A 19,478-nucleotide genomic window follows, 5' to 3' on the forward strand; every position below is an offset into this window, starting at 1 on the left:
TCTGGAAAAATTTGGGCCAGGTATTATTTCAATCTCTACAACAGTGCCCTGCTCTGCCCCTCGTACCGCCCGCACACCACCAGTGTCCTTTTCAGCCAGGCACCTCAGCCAGCCTGCGGGCAGCCACCACCTTCCCCAGCACCGCAACAGGGCACCTCTCGTCAGGGAAGTGCGGCCTTTTACCCTGCTCCTTTCCTCCTCTTCCCCAACAGAAAGGCCCAAGGGCAGGAAGGTGTAGCCTTGAACCAGCAAGGCTGGTTCAGATCCTCACTTCAGATAAGCGATTTGCCAAAGTGCGCTGTAATTCTGGATGTCCCAGCTGGAAGCTGTATCAGGTCGGGCTTCAAATGTTTTTGAGACCTCCATCTGTTGGAGGTGTGGATACTCAGCACTTCTGGATAACCAGAGATTAACATGCCACCTTCTGCAAATGTTTCCCCTTTCTTTTCCCAGCTCTGCCTCCACTCTTACACCACTCATGCTCGGCATTTGCTCATAAAGCAGCAACAACATTCCCTGCCTCCCGGTTCTACCCAAAAAAGGACGGTACGGATGCTACACAAGTCTGTCCCCACACCCTTGATAATCTGGTACAGGCTTCTGGAGGCTGAGGCCATTATTTGCATGCAGCCATTACATGAGCAAATAAGGTGTTTAAGGCACCTCTCAGAATGGGCTCTGAAGATTAGTTAATGTTTATACAGCCCACTGCAAATTGAAATGACTGCTACATGCTAAGTGTTACCATCACCAGGGATCCATTTAACTAAAAGCAGGCCAGACAGTGAAGGAAGCAAAACTTATTTCTTCTGTCCGGCACAATTATTGCCAGACTTATGCAAGCTAAAGACACCCAATAACCCATCTAACACAGTAAATTAATGTTTATGCTATTAAGTTTAGACAATCTAATGCTGAAAGCTTTTCAAACTACAGGAAATTGCACGTTGCACAGGGACAACTGTATACAATTACAGTGATTTTGTAAAATGGCAGAGATATAAAGCAGAAACTGAGTGGCCGGCAAGGCTTCTAAATCACACAGATAACAAGTATGTCCTGGCGGGCCAGTAGTCTGCAGCTTTCTCACGGCTGTTTCTAGAGAAGGGAATTATAGCCATAATCTCAAAACTCAAGATGACTCCGTGCGCTGCACACCTGTATCTCTGAGGAACGGACAGGTGGGATCAGCATGTACTGCTACTGCCATCCTGGAGTCACCATACACCAGCCAGATTTATATTATCCCAGCTTGCACCACCAGCTGGCACCCATAGTAAAAGCACCACCGAAAAAGACACTTTTACTGGAAATATTTGGATCAACCCCTGCGTTTCTTGAAGATGCAAAAGCTCTAAAGAGATACAAAAAGCTCAAACATGAAATCCAGTGAGCACAATGCTCTCCCAGGCAGAAAGCTCCCAGCTGCTTTGCTAAAGGCCACAGCAATGTGTTTCCTTTATGCTTGTTTTCACGAAGGATTGTTTAACAGTACTTGGTGCGGCTCTACCTTGACACGTTAACGTTGTCTTAATACAGCCTAGGTTAAGCATTCAGTTTACCAAGTCCTACTGCACACTCTGTCAAACATCTGAAGGACTGCAGTGCCTCTGACTTTTTTTCTGATGTCTTTCAGGTATAAAGTGGTATTAAAGGTAGTTTTCATGAATGCAAAACCAGGCAGGGACTTGTATAAGAGTTATTGGTCCTATTCTTTACCTTATTCATTGTACCATTCGCAGCTCTTTCCATCACTGTCTCCCTTACGCTAAACAATTTCAGAAGTGTCACTTGCACACGAAACAAGTATGTATTATACCATTCAGATACATATGGTAGATTATCAGTTTGTGTGTATCAACTAAGCAGAACATTGACAGCTGTGTAGACACATCTCAGCTGATACTAAAAGAAGTCTTGTCGGCAGTTTTGATCTTAAAGTAAATACACTGAAAAACTTAGCTCTAATTAGGCTGAAAGGCAGACACAATTTTCTGGAATGAACACTAAATGAATGCTGCCAATAACACCATCTTTGCAAAATACCTTGTTTGGTTTGTCTTAAAAAGATAACATTTTCAAGAGAAAATATTCCAACTGACAAGTGATATGTCCCTGCGGTTTGCATGTTCACAAAAATCTAAATTTTGTATTTTAAACTGTGTTATGCTTCATTAATATGAAATCACCGTCCTGCATCACAGACATATTAGCCAAGCTCGAAGTGACCTAATTCATTTTTAATATTTCATAGAGTTTGTTAAAGACTGAAACAAGAGATCACTAACACAGCTCTGACACCCCCTGTCATGAATCAAAAGATGTAGGGAAAAGGTCATGTACTAACTGGCACCCAACCAAATTTATCACTATAAAATAAAGAGAACAGAAATGAAGACTGCATTTCCCATTATGCTTCTCTCTTTGTAAGAGCATCTATCAACTTGCACGATACCAACAAGCAGAAATTATTTATAAGCGTGTCCCCCAGTAAAAGGTCAGAGAGATGTGAGAAAGAGAAGAAATAAGGATTGTAGCATTTGTCTAAGCTAAAAGTAATTCCTTCACTTTAAAGCAAATTCAGCAGCAATAGCCTTTGAAGACCAAAAGGAGAAACAATTCCCAACCACATAAAGAAACGAACAAGTCCCTTATATGGCTAAGCATTGCAACGCCATTTTTTTTTCACAGCTGGAAAAATTAGAACAAGAGGGGAAAAATAGAGCAAACTTTAAACAGGCAGTTCTCCGAGCACCAGGGAATTCACACAGGCACATCATTCCAGCTTTAAGAACTGCCAAATACTTTCTTCTTTAAAGGGAAGGAGGACATTACACCAGGTGAGTCCCTGAAATCTAGATTTTCACTCTCCTGCTGTAACTATGGATACCTAGCTTTAAAAACCTTTTGTGATGTTGCGGTACACCAGGCTCCCTTATCTCCTCCTCTGGCAAAACGCCTCCTTATGAAGTCCCCTAATCTCCCTTTACCTCGCAGGTCACCAACACACCACCTCAAGGTTTTGCTGGCTCTGGCACTACCCGTCCGCAACCACCCTCTGCCCTATCTACTGCATGGTCAGCCTGCCTCTCACCCCCCTGTAGCCCTGGGGCAAAGGTGGCCAGCTTCTCACCCAGGAAGGTAACTGGATTGCATCCCAAATGACCAGAGTTTCTCACAGGCGGCTCAAACGGGACTGGACGGTTGATCCAGTCCTGCCGCCTCCCGCCAGCCCAAGGCCGCGTGTGGAAAGGTCAGGCTCCGCGCAGCGCTGACACGGAGCTCTGAAAGGCTCAGCCTCCTGGGCTCTAAATATAGCTAGGCAGAGGAAGGGCCGTGAAAGGGGGTGGGGAAAGGAGCTGGACAGAAGCCAAATGAGCAATCAGTTAAATAAAACACCACCATGTTGGTCCACCCATAAGATTCTCCCGCTCTTCTCCACCATGCTCTGCAGCAGAGAATTTAAGTGCAGCTTCAGGATTTAGTCTATTAATGCAAACTCACAGTATAAGAACAAACTGCTGCTTGACTTATACTGGGGGATGGGGGGGGGGGGGCGCTCAGGGGGAGATACAAATCTGTTCAACAACTTTTCTTCTTGAATAAATCTGAATCACACAGGAATGACATCACTTCCACTACATGACAGCCCATTAATCATCATCAACCACATGGTACCAGCCATAAAACGTGTCATGGAGACACCAACAAGGAACAAAATATCAGAGTGCTCTACATTGTAAACATGCAATCTTAGGCATCTTCAGGCTTCTACTATTATCTATATACGCCAGGTGGTTTATTTCATTCGTTTGCATCTGAATGAAGGTACTACAATTAACAGAGGAGCCCTTATAGAAAATATGTCCAAACCATTTCATCTACATAAATTTACCACAAATGAAACACTAAAAAAATGTAAATATTTACTTTTTTAATAAATGACCACCTTTGATACTGAAGTTGACTTTACAACAAATAAGCAGAGAGGGAATTTATTCCCACCACAGTTGCCAGCAAGCACAGAAAGAAACAAGGAAGACAAAAGGAAAGAAAGAAGGGAAAGAAAAATAAAAAAGTCTTTACATACAAAAGTAACAAAACTAATCTTTTCCTTTTATTTGAAGTGTCAGATCTTTAAAGTCCTTCAACTAATAAAAACTTCTCGGAGAAGAGATCAGACTTTGCTGTGAACCAACAAAATAAAAAAAGACAGTATGGCAGAGGAATTCAACAGGAACCTCCAATCTGCAACTACAGATAGGACAAGCAACCTTTGCCTCCCTTCTCCATTTAGAAACACTTTATCCTCAGAGAAGACCTATACTGAAGACTGATTTGTTGCAAATTTCAAGGAGGCTCACAGTATTTTTATCTTAAGAATTACATAAATAAAACCAAAACCAGCTATCTGCTCTATCCTTTACTTTTTTGGATTAACCACGCTTACTCTCTCACAGAAACTTTTGATCTTCATTATAGACACTGGGCTCCATGCAAGACATCTCCTATGGCAATTAGAATTCCACAAGGTATAAATCACATTCAACTGTGGCAGAGAAACAGGTAGAGACACAAGAGTGTCTGGTTTTTGCTGCTCAATCCCTAAAATTGTAAGTCAGAACAAATAATGTTAAATAGAAATTATAACCAGGGAAAACCCAAAATGCTTTTAAATATCAGATGGGGTATGTCCTGACCCACTTGTACAACACAGAATCATTTTCATAGATAGTTCTTGTTTCTTTTGCAATTCCTACTTTTCTTAATTGTTTTTTAAACCTGCATATTGTTCAGCTGTCCTGGTTTTACTGTGGAGAACAGTATGTGCTTTGTGGGCCTGATTCTGCCTTCCTGAACGCAACTGAAGCTCTTTCATTGATTTTTCAAAGGAAGCAGAACAGATCCCTCTCGTTATAACTTCTATTCAATAATATTATTGTTAATCAGCTATTTAAAATATTGGTATGTAGTTCTGCATCAGCAGACACCATTCTCAGGCTGATACCCTGCACATTTAGAGTAGCTCTCTCTGTAGAAGTGTTCACTTTTAAACTTCCCTCCACCACACAATCTTGCCCATGACTGGGAAAGCAATGGCAAAACATGACTACAAACACAATATAGGCTGTGACAATATCTGAGTAAATCACTGCTCTGTCTCCCTTCTCTGCCCATCTGCAGTCTTTGGTATGGAACAACTATATCATAAAAGCTCTTATTCACACATGCTTTTGATATTACACTATTTAATCACATACAGCTGTAGCTGATGAGACTGTTACAAAACACAATTTTAATGCAGCACTGGAAGCAAGTTCTGGAGACACATTAACCATTTTCCTCTACATAAAATTTCTAACATTAAAAGACTTCAAGAAAAACAATACAGAAAAAAAAAAATAAAAGCAGCCCACTCATTTTGTTAAAATCTGCTTCTCTTCCTGGACACTCTGGAATGGGCTTGTTTGCAAGTGAACTCAAAGTCCCTGCCTGGAGTATAGACAGTGACAAACCCACTTCCCCCACACCAAAAAAAATAATTAAAAATCCCTGCTTGCAATTATAAGCAAAGGGAACACTATCCAGGCTACTTACAGCAAGACCTGAAATGAACTCAGGCATCCCTACTTGGAACACAACTTTTCTTATCTAGTTTGTAATTCATGGAAGTTTAAGAAAGGACAGTCTGATGATTTTTACCAAGCTACTTGAAGTAAAGCACAAATATACCGTCATGCTTATTTTGAAAGGCCCCCATGCATTAAAACGCAAATCACTCCAGTTCTGAAGCACCGTATTTATTTTGAACGGGTACCTTGTATAAGGCATTCTAAATTACAACTATTAACACACAGCACTTGCCACCGCGAGATCTACGTATCCTAATCTGGCAAATGCTTGTAATCTCGATCTTTTGTTACAGAAGTAAAATATCTGCTTGCAAAATGCATCTCCGTAGAATATAGCAAACGTTTGGTTTGTTTTTGGTTTTTTTTTTAAAAAAAAAAGGTAAAAATTTGAGCTTTCCTTTCCCACAGTTTTGGGGTTTTGTTTGTTGTTTTGGTTTTAAATTTAAACAGACTTGCATTGAGGCAACACATGAAAGGAAGATCAACCAACAGATTCAACATCATTTTAATATATATCATGGTATCCCTTAAAACAACAAAATAATTTTTATTCAGGCATGTAAAGATAGATAGCAAAAAGTAATGGAATAAAAAACAAGTTCATCTCTTTCTGCATTTTTCAGAGGAACATAACTTTTATCATCTTAATTGTTTAATATAACTGGCAAAATACTCGAGTTACATATTAATACTACTGTCAAAATTACAGCCAGGCTTAAATATTTTTAAATGGCATTTAAACAAATTCATATTTCTTTCAGTCAGCTCTTGGAGGCATTTAAAACATGCTGCAACGTACTGAATCAAACAGGGGCTAAGAGCAAACAAACTTCATTCCTAGAAATGCATTTCTCTATTTGCAAGTGTTTCCCTTTACTTTGGCATGATCACATGGGCTCCAGCTAGACTTTTGAGCTCTGGCAGCAATCCAACCTGCAGATGGTTGGAAATACAGCCTGAAATCAGTGTGTGGTTGATGAATTACTCCTTACACCTGACCCCTGCTTCACACCAGGCACCAAACACAATCTGAACACTACCAGCCAGAGAAGCCCTGTCAGGCATCTCCGTATCTGGAATGCTTTCTTCAAGGCCTTCTGTATGGCCAGATGGCCAAAAGTGGGGAATGCCGTAAACTTGCTAAACAGAAACGTGAGTGACAAAAGAGCATGGGATTGGTAGGTACAAGGTGAAGAGAGGCAAGAGCTTCGTGCAGACTCCAAAAATATGCTTTCTAAAAGAGGCTGATGAAGCAAGGAGGCAGGCACGCTCGTGGCACGCAACTGAAAGAGGTCCCCAATTCCTTCGTGCCAAAGGATGCCGTAAAAACGGCAAAAAGAAATCATAACAAAACACACACACTCACCCAAACATGTACCTACAAAATTACTTCATCAAGCTAAAACTCTTCTGAGTACACCTGTTTGAATTTCCAAATTGTTTTTTTCCTCAGCTGGGGCACCTATCTGTCACTTCACAGACATGCTTATTAAGCCACTCTTGCCTGCGGGCCAGTCTACACATTTCTCACATCCACAGAGACAGGATTTTGTTCACATAGGTGTTGGGAAATCACACTTCTTCCTTTTGCGTGTGCTCACACGTGCATCAGGCACACAGAGATGAAGAGGTATTGTGGGTACAGTAAACACTGCCTCTCCATTTGCAGTATTTCAGCCTTCTGATGGGGTAGCAGAGTCAACACCATGAGAGTTAAAACTACCAAACCCGAACCATGACTAATAAGTAGGAAATATCTGGAGAATGCATGAAAGCAAATCACACGGCAATAGCTGCTGAAGTGGCATATTTCTACTCCAAACGCAGGTACGGCGACCATAAACCACACAATTCCTGTTGGCAGGTAACTGTGGCACCTTGTCCTTTCTACCCAAGTGATTCAGGTTTTTTCAGCAAACTGTTTGCAGAGGAAGCTTACCCCAGCGCTAGGTCTAATTGTAAGCTGCAGAGGACAAAGATAAAACACAGCATCTACTAAAGAGATTCCTTTAAATATATTCAAGTAGTTAATACTTTTTCCTCCTTTTGCTTATCATTACACAGTATTTTGTGGTGCTTAGTTTTGCCTTCCTCTGTGCAAAATGGCAAAGAGAAAAGAATTTGCTTTGGCAACCAAGAAACTAAAGAGAGAAATGTAAGAACCACAATGCAAAATTTGGCATCATTATCGTTTCATCTGTGACAATTTACAACAATCCAGTTGTTTACATAGTTACACCATCAGCAAGGATTCAACTAAGGAAAATCACTTCACATCTCCAAATAAAAAACTACTATAGATTCTCATCAGATATATATGAGCTGAACCACCTCTGTGCACTATTCTTTGCAGCAAGAACACAAGACTATCCTTCACTTACAAGAGTAACCAAAAATGTTTATTTGAAAAAAACTCCTAGGACAACTGGACCCTGCTCTCAGGACATGCCTAAGGAAGTTGCAACACTGTACTTTCAAACTGCAGTTGTCAGACAGCGTCATGCCAAAATGAGAAAAATAAGGTTACGTCTTTCCTCAGACTCAGTGCTTGTCCTTAAGAGACATATTAAATTCCTTCCAATTGCCTCCTAAAAAATGACCTTCCCACACCCCCCCCTTTTAATTTCTGGATGACAACGGGTTTGTCTAAACATGCAATTACAGTTTTAGCTTCAGTGGTGGCATCTGATAATGAAGGAGCACAAGTAAATTGAATAATAACAGCGTGTGCTTCATCGTGCAGAAAAGGCCACGAAACACTAAAAACTTAAAGCAATCAGACAAACATATGGAATCCATTTTTTCTATTTATAATCCCATTACCCCTATAGCTATTCATTTACACCGTTTCTGCACAACAACGTGCTAGCTACGTTAGAAGACACAAACACAGACTGTAGATTGAGATCTTGCGCAGCTCCGTGCTCCCCCATGAGAAGGACATGATGTACAGTTAGGCGGTACTTCTCAAAGAAGAACCGAGACAACTTCACCAAACAAGCGAAGCAAAAGCAGCGCTTCCCTCAAATACGCTGGGGAACATGAACTTCCAAACTTTGCCCATTGAAGATGCTGCCATTCTGCATTTCACAAGCTGTACACAAATGCTGTAAGAAAGCCTAGAACTTCTTTCTTAATTACAAATGAATGCACACACACCCCTCAGCGTGCATGACTATAAGCATAAAAACACATTCTTTCTGTACAGCTGAATCCTACCATGCTCGGCACAAAGAGCAGTTTTTGGAAAATAAAAAGCTGAAGTTCACAGGATGGCTGGAATCATACAGGGAGTTATTAATTTTTGCTGTTCCAATAGGCATGATAAAAGATACAGCTCCCCACCACAATGTTATTTGATTACCCGACTATTAGCTTTAGACAGACAATGGATGTAACTGCTTTAAAATGTCCCAGAAGCTGATGGCTAGCTTTAAGGTAACAAAATCCAGATGCTGCCTGTCTGCACTACTCTAAACTCTTCAGGTCTATAGAAGAGAAATACTTGGGGATGTATGTATATATCTGTGTGTGTATGTGTTCATTATTTAGGTTGTATGTACGCACTTAACTGTGGAGCAAGGAAAATAAGAAAATGAATGTCATACAAAATGTATTACCGATTTTAAATTTTTACCTGTCTTTACAGTAATAGCGCATGTGTGCAAAGACAGATGCACGTGACTTTTCACAGGGTTGATAATTTTATGTACTGGCTATAAAAACACATTTAATTTATTTTTAAAGCATCAGGTTAAAAAAAGCCAAGGTACAGAAAATATATTGTTACTATTTTAAGCTCAAATACAAGGTTAATTTTCTCAAAAAGCTTATATTACAAAGTTTAAAAAAAAAGCGAAAAGGGAAAAAAAAAAAAAAAGACTAGCAAAATGTAAGCTACGTGAGTAAAAGGCATGGAATGTCCAATATTTCTCCTCCAATACTCGAGGCTATTGTTCTTTCAAAAAAACACCATCAATTGTTTCATGTCCTTGGCTTGCCAGGTTTTGAGGAATAGCATCAGTCTGCGTCCCCCCAATCCTCCAAACAGTTAAAGCTATAGGCAATATTGCAGTCAAGCTAGTGACGGGCTGCTGCTGCAACAGCAACAATACACACTAAATGGTCACAGAGGTAAAACGCAATTTGGATCGACCTTGAAAGGAAGAAAAAAAGAAAAAGAACCGATAAAAATTACTCCAAAATACAAAATTTAAAAAGGTTAAATTTTATACCAAAAATTCTGCACGGTACCGTGAAACTGTAGAGCAAGAAAGCGAGAAGTAACCCTTTCCTGAATTACAAGGCTGTAATCATATTGAGTGGTTCTGGTGCCATCGCAACTCCAACCAGCCTCAATCACAGATCTTACAATTAGTTAATTTATATAATGCAGTACTCCGGCTATAAACGTTAACGGGAAAGTAATTTTTATTAACAAGGAAATATAACTTATCCTTTCAGATCTGCAGCCAGATCAACGTGCTTCAAACCAAAAGTCTGGAGAAGTCAAGCCTCCTCTGTGACACTTCACCACACACAGACCCACATGTCAAATGTCCCGTGTGTTAAATCTGCCACAGAAGCATGATGTATGTGTATGCAGTGCCATACACACGTGTGCACCCTGCCTCCCCCCCACACACACCAAAAAAAAAAAAAAAAAAAGAAAAAAAAGGATGTTTGCTTATTGACTGAAACTGTTAATCTGTGGCTGTGAGGTCACACTTCAGAACAGTTTTGGGTTTTGTTTGTTTTGGGTTTTTTTAATACAGTGTCCTAATAGGGTTTGCAAACTTTCGGTTTAGCGTTTTTTCTTTTGTTACTGTCCCTTGGTCACACAGGAAATCTTTTCACAGACCAGACTATTATACAATGGCATTAGAAAAATAAAGCTTTAATTAACTAACTCATGGCCAGGTAGCATCGCCTTCCCTCAGCCTCTTTATGGGATGCAGGCCTCCTTTCCAGTCTGCTGGCATTTTAAGAATTATTAAGCAGAAAGAAAAAGGAACAGCCCATGCTTGGATACGCTCTCCAAAAGTAGCTACCGTCTATTTCCAGACCTCCTAAATGCAACAGAGTACAGCCGTACCATTCTCAATATTTAATGAAATACTGAAAGCAGTGCAAGGCACTGAACCAAACTCCACCAGATCCACAGCCAGTTAGCTCCGAGCTCTCCTCTGAGCTGCACAGCATCTCCTCCTCAGCTGATTAAAAGTTTGAGTCGCCACAGACAGCTTTTGTAACAGCAAAATGCCTTTGAGCTCCGAATAAACTGTCGAGATCACTGGAAGAGCCAACAAAACAGCGTTGCGTGCGTGATGCTGTCCAGAGCAGTCTTTATCCCGTGCCATAATAAACACGTTACCTGCCCGGTGTCGCGATAGCGTTAACCACACCGGTCTCCCCAAACAATAAAAGGAATTAGCCGACACCAGCAACCCGTGCGGGGGGGAGAAGGATAAAAAAACAAAAAAATTCAAATTAAAGAAATGGAGGGCAGACAGTACCCTTCCTGGCTCTCTCACGCCTGCTTACTGCCTACCAGCTCGGCTCTGCGCGACACCGAACCCGAGGAAGCGACGGAAAAACCCCGCCGAAAGCCGAGGCGAGCCGGCAGCGCGCCGCGCCGCTCCGCGCCGTGCCCTACCTTGGTTTGCAGGTAGTGGGGGTAGTAGTAGGTGTACTGGGGGTACATTGGCTGCTGGTCCAGGCGTTTGCCCATGTAGCTGGAGTCCTTCTGGCTGGTGCAGGGAACTCGTTGGCAGGGTGTAGTGCCCCAGGGCCTTTCTTCCTCTCACGCCGCTATTCCTGACAGCGCCGGGCGACGGAGGAGGCTGCCGAGACTTCCTCGCCGTCTACCGCGCGCTAATTCCAGCGCAGCCAAAAACGCGCCCGCACGCACATATATATGTGTGTGTGAGGGGGGTGCGGGGGTGCGCGCGGGGCCGCCCGCCTGCCCGGCTGGCTGGGTGGAAGCCCCCTGCCCGGCTGCCCGCGGCGGAGCAGCCCGCCGCCCCCGCTCGCAGCAGCGTGCCCCCGGCGCTGCCCGCCGCCCGCTCGGGAGGGACCGTCCTGCGAGAGGAGCCGGGCAGGCAGCGCAACTCCAAACCGCCGCAGAGCCGCCCGCCCGCTCGCTCTCCTCGTCCTCTCTTCGGCTCGCCCCGCTCTCGAGCCCTCCCCTCTCGCTCCCCACCCACCCCCCTTCGAACGAAAAAAAAAAAAAAAAAAAGAAAAAAAAGAAAAAAAAGGGAAAATAAAGAAAAGAAGGAAAAGAAAAGAAAGAAAAAAAAGGGGGGGGGGGGGGAGGGAAGAGCCTTCCCCAGCCTAGTTGCCGCTGCCTCCCTCACGGAGTGACATGGTGCTCAGGGCTCGTCCTGTCTTTCATTCAAACCCCCTCCGCGCCGCGCCGCCGGTGGGAGGGACCTCGGCGCGCCGCTCCCCCGGGAGGTCGGCGCAGGCCGCGCGGCCGCCTCGCGCCCCCGCCCGCCCCCGCCGCCGCGCCCGCGGCTCCTCGCGCCCCGGCGCGGCCCCCGCTGCCCGCGGCCCCGGCGGGGCGGGAGCGCCCGGAGCGGCCGTGGGACCCGGGAAACCCTCGCGCGGGGGGGCGGCGGGGGGAGGGAGAAGCCCGAAGCCCCACAACGCAGCTTTTTTTTTTTTTTTTTTTTTTTTTCTTTTCCTCCCCCCCCTCAAGAAAAAAGCGGAAGGTCACGGAGCCCGGCCGCCGAGCAGGGAAGCCGGCAGCTCCCCACCACCACCCCCTACCCCGCGAAAACTACTCCGCACCGTCACCCGGCACTTGGCGCGGAGGCGACCCGCGGCCAGACATATTAAATACACACTTTGTTAGACCGCTTATATAAGACTTGGTTTATTTAAAGTTGGAACAAAATGGAGGAAGAGGGTAAAAAGGAAACGCGCCCGGCCTGACTTAGGGGTGCCGTCAGCCGGGCGTGCGGGAACGCCGCAGTGCCACACCAGTGCCACACCAGTGCCACACCAGTGCCACACCAGTGCCACACCAGTGCCACACCAGTGCCACCAAGCCCCCCGCTCGCCGCCCCCCCGCGGGCAGCCCGCCGCCGCCCGGGGCCAGGTGCGGGCCAGGTGCGGCACCGCACACCTGCCGCAAGCCCTGCCGCGCTGGACCTGTGTCAGCAGCACTGCCGTCCCGAGCATCCGTCCTCCCGAAGAACCGAGGGAAGACCACGGGCTATAAATCATCAGTAAGAAAGTGTGTGAAGAGCGAATTGTTTCCTCTCGTACACAAATCCCAGCGTTTCTCCTTTCTTTGTTTTTTTTTGGTTTTTTGGTTTTGTGGGGTTTTTTTTGCGAGCACTTACTCCTTTAACGTGTCGTCAGATTCCTGGGCCTTTCTACAGTGGCTTTGCCTATTTATAAATTTAGGGGGGGGAGGAAATGTGGGGCAGCAGTTTCTTTTTGTTTTTATTTAAATCATCAGTAGTATTGCAGCAGGATTGTCAGCTGCTGTATTATCAACCAAATTGCTTCAGAAAAAGAAAAAGAATTATAAAAAGAGTTTCTTTAAAGGGACACTTCTCAAGGCTGGTAGAGCTAAAATTAGACTGGCCAGCTGTGTTTTGGTTTGTGGGCACGTGCTTGCACATGACAGGAACATGGAAATATCACGCCTGGTTCTGGCAGTTTGCTGTGCTCGTAAGCAGAGGGGGTTGTTATGGATTCCTATAGCTGCCCCATAGCCAGTTAGCTCCCGAGCAAAAGCAGGCAGCTGGAAGAAGTGGGCAGTGCGGGAAGCTCAAAATACAGCCTGTGCCTCTGCCTATACTACACGGATACGCCGTGCTTTCATCACCAGGCATTACTCGTTATTTATTGGTATTTAGGTGCCAGCCCTATGCCATACCATTGGAAGAACATGCCATGCTTACGCAGGTATTTGCCTCCTCTTTCAGGCAAAAAACTTGCAAAATTAGTGCTGTGCTCCCCGAGCACTGCACAGGCATGACCCGGGCGCTCCTGCCCATCCAGAGGAGCACCATGGTGCGCTGCCACCACCCCAGCTTCCAAACCTGCCAAAATAGATTCAGAAGAAAGGCCCGGCTGGGTACACTATTGAGTATTTTCAGTTCCTACTGAAGTCCAAGCTGGCCAGGATCGCGTGGTCCCTCAGAAGCTCAGAGCAGAGGGTCAGCAAAGAAAAGAGTGGAATTGGGAGGAGAAGCTGCAATTCCCAGCTCCTAGCCCTATGGTTTATATTGCTGCTCAGCTTTTAAACACACTGCTTCTCATGGTAGCGTGTGCTACTCCAGTGATACTCTTGCTTGCTTACACTCTTTTTTTCTCCCCACCCTCCTTTCCCTGAGGGTGAAATAGACTGAGGGTTGATATCTGCAGAAGTGAACAGTGATTACTTGATGGTACATGATACTTTGAGCCCAACAAATTCAGATTGTTCTTTCAGCTGCCAGAATTAAGTTGTTGTGCTTCTCTCCCCACCTTCTCACTTTTCCCGCAGGATATTAACGCAGTTTCTCTTGCTAAGCAGTTTGCATGTAGAAGTGGATGTAACCAGATTTAGGGGAAGAAAGAACCTATGTGTACAGGGTGAAATGAAAAATAAATACTAAGGAAGTTGAAAACCGCACATTCTGACCAAGAGATGTATCTGAACATGCAAGGTTTGCTCTGGCCATCATGTGAAGTCCAGGAAGGACCATTTTGGCTACATCACCTGACTACTGTGAGTATTTTGCATCAGCATAAAATTTCAACACAACGTTACCACACACCCCCACGTCAGCTGCACTGGCCAGTTGCACCAGTAATTCTCGCAACTAGGAAAAGGTCAGGAGCTGCAGGAGAAGCCAGAGTGTTACCTGAGTGGGTAACAGCTCCACCTTCCTCCTGCTTTCTCCCAGCAAAAGTCCTAAATATGCAGATAGTTTGGATCTCCCTTTTCACCTCTAATCCTGACAAGGTGCTGAGCAGTCTCTGCCGTTCGTTCCAAGTGCTCAGCACCTTGCATGATTGAGCCTTCACAGATGCAAGATGGACTTGGAGGCAGCAAAAACAGGAATTCAATATGAAAGAGTGGGGGGCCAAGGGGAGAAGACGGGAGGCAATATAGCATAGCAAAAATGCAAATGAACAGCCACAAAAGCAGATTTAGATAGCACACAGCCTCTGAACAAATGCTAGCACTGGAAAATGGAAAATTTCCATTTGCAAAATACAGACATCAAAAAGATCATCTGTGACTCGGGAGCACACTGTTTAAATAGAATCCCCTTCATTTTCTGGCCTGTGCATTTGAATAACCGAATCCACTTGCAAACTGAAATAGCAGTTTGCCTACCGAGTGTTAAGTATAAATGTTCCTCAAAAGAAAAGACAAGCTGTTCGATCCCAGTGAGCAACAGCAAGCAAACTTCACAACTTTCTTCCCTCCTATTGGAGGCTCATTATCAAGCCCAAGCCAGGCCCACTCATGGGAATCTGGCAAGCAAGCCATGTCCCAGGGCACCTGCAAAGTCACTGCTGCCACTGGTGTCACCAACCTGGGGGAAGATCCACAAGACAGACAAGCAATAAGGATCTCTTCAATGGCAAATTTGGAAATTAAATGAAATAAATGAGAACAGATCAACTGTAAACCAGACAGCCAAATACATTCAAAGGCAGGCGCCAAAGGATATTAACTCGGCAACAATCAAAGCCCTGAGTAAGAAACTGGAGTTAACTGACAGGAACAAAAAAAAAAAAAAAAAAAAAAAAAGAATGCTTCTCCTGGCAGCCTCAAGTACAGAAATTACATATGTTTGGATGTATTTTTACCTTTCACAAAATGCAGATCTCTTCATTCACAAAAACTAAGTTAAAAGAAAAAAGCAGACCCCTAGTAGAAGAATGTAATTCTGGGGCTCTTATTTGTTTAAAATACAGTCCTACTTACACGGGGTTTTTTTTCCTAAACAAGCTTTTTACCAATTCTATGAAAACCTTCTAAAGTCACAGGTAGCAGAGTTCAGAATCAGGGAGCAATTCAAACATTTTCTAGCTCCTTCCTTGCTCTTGAAAAGTAGTAATACATATTCTAGAAGTATTAACTTTTTAACAAAATTATGTCAAAATTGTCTAAGTCAGGACTAGGGAAAATTTGCTTGCCGAGCGACAGAAATACAGCTACCAACCACCTAAAGCAAAACAATAAGTTAAAGAAAAAAAGAAAACAACAATTATCTTGGGCTTACATTTTGACACTGTCTTTCTGCTTTTATTCTCTCTATTTACTCATTAAAGCTATTTCAAAGGAGACCGTAGCGATGCTTGACAGCTTGTTTACAATGGATTACAAGAAGAATACTGATTTTATTTCTAGATCTGTCAGCTCCTTCAGTCCAGGCACCTTAAAACTATATTGATGAACACAAAGCCTTGCTATTTAATAGTTCATTTATCAAGCTCATTTGCCTAAGGATATCTAACTGAATTTCTAACAAGCACTATATCCTGATGCAACCAACAGTAAAGCATGTGATAACTGTGGAGGAGGTGGGAAAAAAAACACTGAGGAACAAAACACGTAGCTCAGTGACAACAGCATTAAGTGCCTGGGATGGACAAAACCTCTCTGAGGTGGGGGACACCCCCATTTTCAGATGTCCTCCCTCTCACGAGAGACCAAACACCACCGAGAGTGGCTCTCCCCACACCCACACAGCTCTCCCACCTGCATGAAAAATCAAGAAGGTTTGCTCTCTGCTCTTCAGCACTAACCATCACAGCACCATGAAGTCTATAATTAGGCAGAGCTGCATCTGGCCTAGAGTATATCTGAAAGAGTTAATGTATGAGATTTCGGACAACAGCAAAGGCTTGCCATCCATCTATTATTCAATTTCATTATTTTTCACTTTATTATCTTCTGTCTTAATACTATGGCTCAGGTATTCCCATTGGTCTACTTTTATGTAAAGGACCAATCCTAAATGAAATCTTCAGAGAGCAGCAGACTGAAAAATTTTGGGGAAAAGTGAACAACAGTGAACATTCACTGATACCAACTTGTTTGCGTTTTCCATCTCGTATAATCTCTTACCTGCACAGGCAAATGAAACTAGCAGCCAGTTGCACAGATAGCCCAAAGATACACGTTAAAGCATATCTTTCTGCATATGTTAATGGATACAACCAAAGTAAATAGTATTATCTTACTCTTTTCTCTGCAGTCTGTTTCCTACACATCTCAGAACACTTTAACAAGTGTTAATTCATTCTGCGATGTGGAAGAGAATTAAGTAACATGACCAGTCAATGGCAACACTCCAGTTGTCACAAAGAACAGTGGGTTCCTCTCTCCTCACATACCCTCACTGCATGGTAAAGGGCAAACAAATATAACTGATGGTGAGAAGAACTGGTACTTCCTTCCAGTTCCGGAGAAGATTAATGGGGAGAGAAAGCGGTACAATGGCGGAGAAGTGCAACATGAAGAAACGGGTGAGGAACATTGGCTGTAGCATATCACTGCCGTACCCTCAAACAGGATCACAGATCAGTCACTTAGGGCTTTCAGAAAACCCCCGGGCTGTGCACAGGTCGGAAGACATGCCTTTCGAAGGTGGTATTTTCTATAGCAACTCCACATCACAAATTAGTAAATATTGCATCTGGTCTTGAGTGTAAGCTTTTAGGATAAAAAGGGCAAACAAACCCACAAACAGTAAGAGGACTAACCAAGGCCATTTCTCTCTCACAGTGTAGTAACTTAATGCTACCAGCATTAGACGTGGTACAATTTCAGTGGGAGAAAATTCTCCACTTCCCACCTTCCTCCCTCCAAAGTTCTGCTTACTAGTCATTTTCCCCACCCCTCTGTTTACTTAATATCAGATTGTAATCAGGGAACATGGGATTTTTTTCTTAAGGAAGTTTATTTCTGAAGGTAATGGGGAGATGTAAATATGCTGTCTGTTTACTGAGGCTCATAAACACATACGAACACAGGCAATTAATTGTCACTGAGAGAGTTCCAGTGAGCACAGAAAATCCTAGCTTTTTAGGGCATGTTTAACTAAATGTTCACCCATCATGTACTGAATTACTTAGTGAGATATTAATTTTGTGCTCCAGCTGAGGGTAATCACAGAACAAACTGGCATTATTCAAGTTGCTCTATGAAATTACAGAGAGGGTAAGCTTAAGAACAAAGGCCAGCAGGAGCTGAGCCTCTCAACTTGAAAGGAATTATCTTTTCCTCTAATTGAAGTGAGGGCTGTTTTGTTTTGTTTTTTCTTTCCTTCCTCTTGCTAAATTTCCAACAACATTCCTTGGCAGAAGGTTTCCTTGCAATGGGGCTATCGCAGTTAAAGCCCTGGAGTGGGGGCTCATCTGCCTGGGAAAGTTTACTAGTGTAATTGCACCAGCATCCTTGACAGCTAGAGTTATACGCATGTAACGCCTCGTGTGGGCATTCTTGCCCAGAAGCAATTACGTGGGTAAATGCCCCTACTTACGTAAACCCAGAAAAGACTAGGGCTCTGGGTCCTGTCTTCCTGCTGGTCCTGCCCCTGACCTACGGTCATGACCTTGGACAAACTACTTCTCCTTCTCCCTCCCTTCTGGCTGTGTCTCATGAGCTTCAACTGGAAGCTCTTTGTGGCGAGAACAATCTCTTATGTTTTTACAGTACCACAGGGGAACCTTGACTTTGGGAGGGCACCAAAACAACACATCATCAGAAATCTGTAATAATGTATGTAAACAGCTTGTTCTTCCACCATCTAGACAGCTGCTGTTAGAGAACTCACAGGCTGTGGCATTTTTTTGCATGGGAAAAAGTTAACAATAGGCAAGAATAGAAGGGTCATCTCAGGCTACATTCCATCAGTATCAGATATAATACTTTCTGCTTTCTCCATACTTATCCTCCCCAGCATGCCAAGACACATTTCTTCTTGTCTCTTTCATATCTGGCAGGCTTATTTGCCCACTAAATAACTCTCCATCTAATGCTGGCTGTAAATAAGGCCTGAAGGAGCCTTTGCTAATACTTTCTATTTCATCTGCTAATAGACCCCCTTCTAAAAGAGCAGTACATATATGGCATTACCCTTGCAATTTAGCCCAAAACTTCATTCAAAAGTGTTTCTAAAAATAATTTTTCATTATGACTATTGCAAATTTTATGGGCTTGATGAAATCTCGACCTTTTTTTCAGATTAGTTCAAATTTTGATTTTTTCATACAAATTGTGCCTTGACCTGACTGTAATAAAAATTTCCCTACTTGGTCCCCCTGAAAAAGGAAAAATCAAAGTCTCAATAGAAGTCACTACCATGTTTTCAAAAATACCTTAGGCAATAATTCTCTTTTTTCTCTACACATGTAGGGAAATATTGTTTAGGAATTATACAGATGAAATACCACTATTTAAAGCAGTCTCATGGGGAATGTGTTCATCAGTTGTTTGTTTTTAATTGAAATACATTACTGGAAAAAGCAAACTGGACTTTAGCTTGTCCCAGCAAGCCCTACAGTAATTCAGAGCCTATTCAGTCCAAAGTATTTTATAAATAAAGAAAAAAACACAGGTTATGAGAAACTGTAATCTTCAGCCACAACAAAATGCTATTCTTCTTCCCACCTAAACACAATCGGGAAGTGAAGTGGAAAGCACATAAAAACACTCACTAGGACCTCTAGTGCCTTCTTATCAACATGTAAAGCTTCCCCATGACATTACAAGAAAAATTATAAGTGTCCACTAAATATGGAATCAAAAGACTGTGCGTAACGATTCCCAACAGAGGGGGAATTTCTGGCTCTTGAATTCTGCTTCACCCAGATAGGGAGAAA

The 19,478-nt window shown here is 43.3% G+C and overlaps 1 protein-coding gene across 8 annotated transcripts in view; it reads right to left on the bottom strand.

The window, feature by feature from the left end:
- RBMS3 (RNA binding motif single stranded interacting protein 3) overlaps positions 1–19,478 on the bottom strand; it is a 719,214-nt gene that overhangs the window by 438,921 nt on the left and 260,815 nt on the right. The window contains exon 1 of one of the 8 annotated variants that reach the window (XM_027814799.2): positions 11,290–11,827. The exons of 6 other annotated variants lie outside the window; for them this stretch is intronic. In XM_027814799.2, coding sequence (XP_027670600.1) covers positions 11,290–11,364 — 75 coding nt within the window. In that variant the 5' untranslated portion in view covers positions 11,365–11,827. Of the gene's footprint in view, positions 1–11,289; positions 11,828–19,478 lie in introns of those variants that run through there. One more of the 8 variants, XM_027814797.2, reaches the window with a different exon arrangement.

The sequence above is a fragment of the Falco cherrug genome, chromosome 4 (genome assembly GCF_023634085.1).
Source record: "Falco cherrug isolate bFalChe1 chromosome 4, bFalChe1.pri, whole genome shotgun sequence".
In the NCBI taxonomy this organism is placed as follows: domain Eukaryota; kingdom Metazoa; phylum Chordata; class Aves; order Falconiformes; family Falconidae; genus Falco; species Falco cherrug.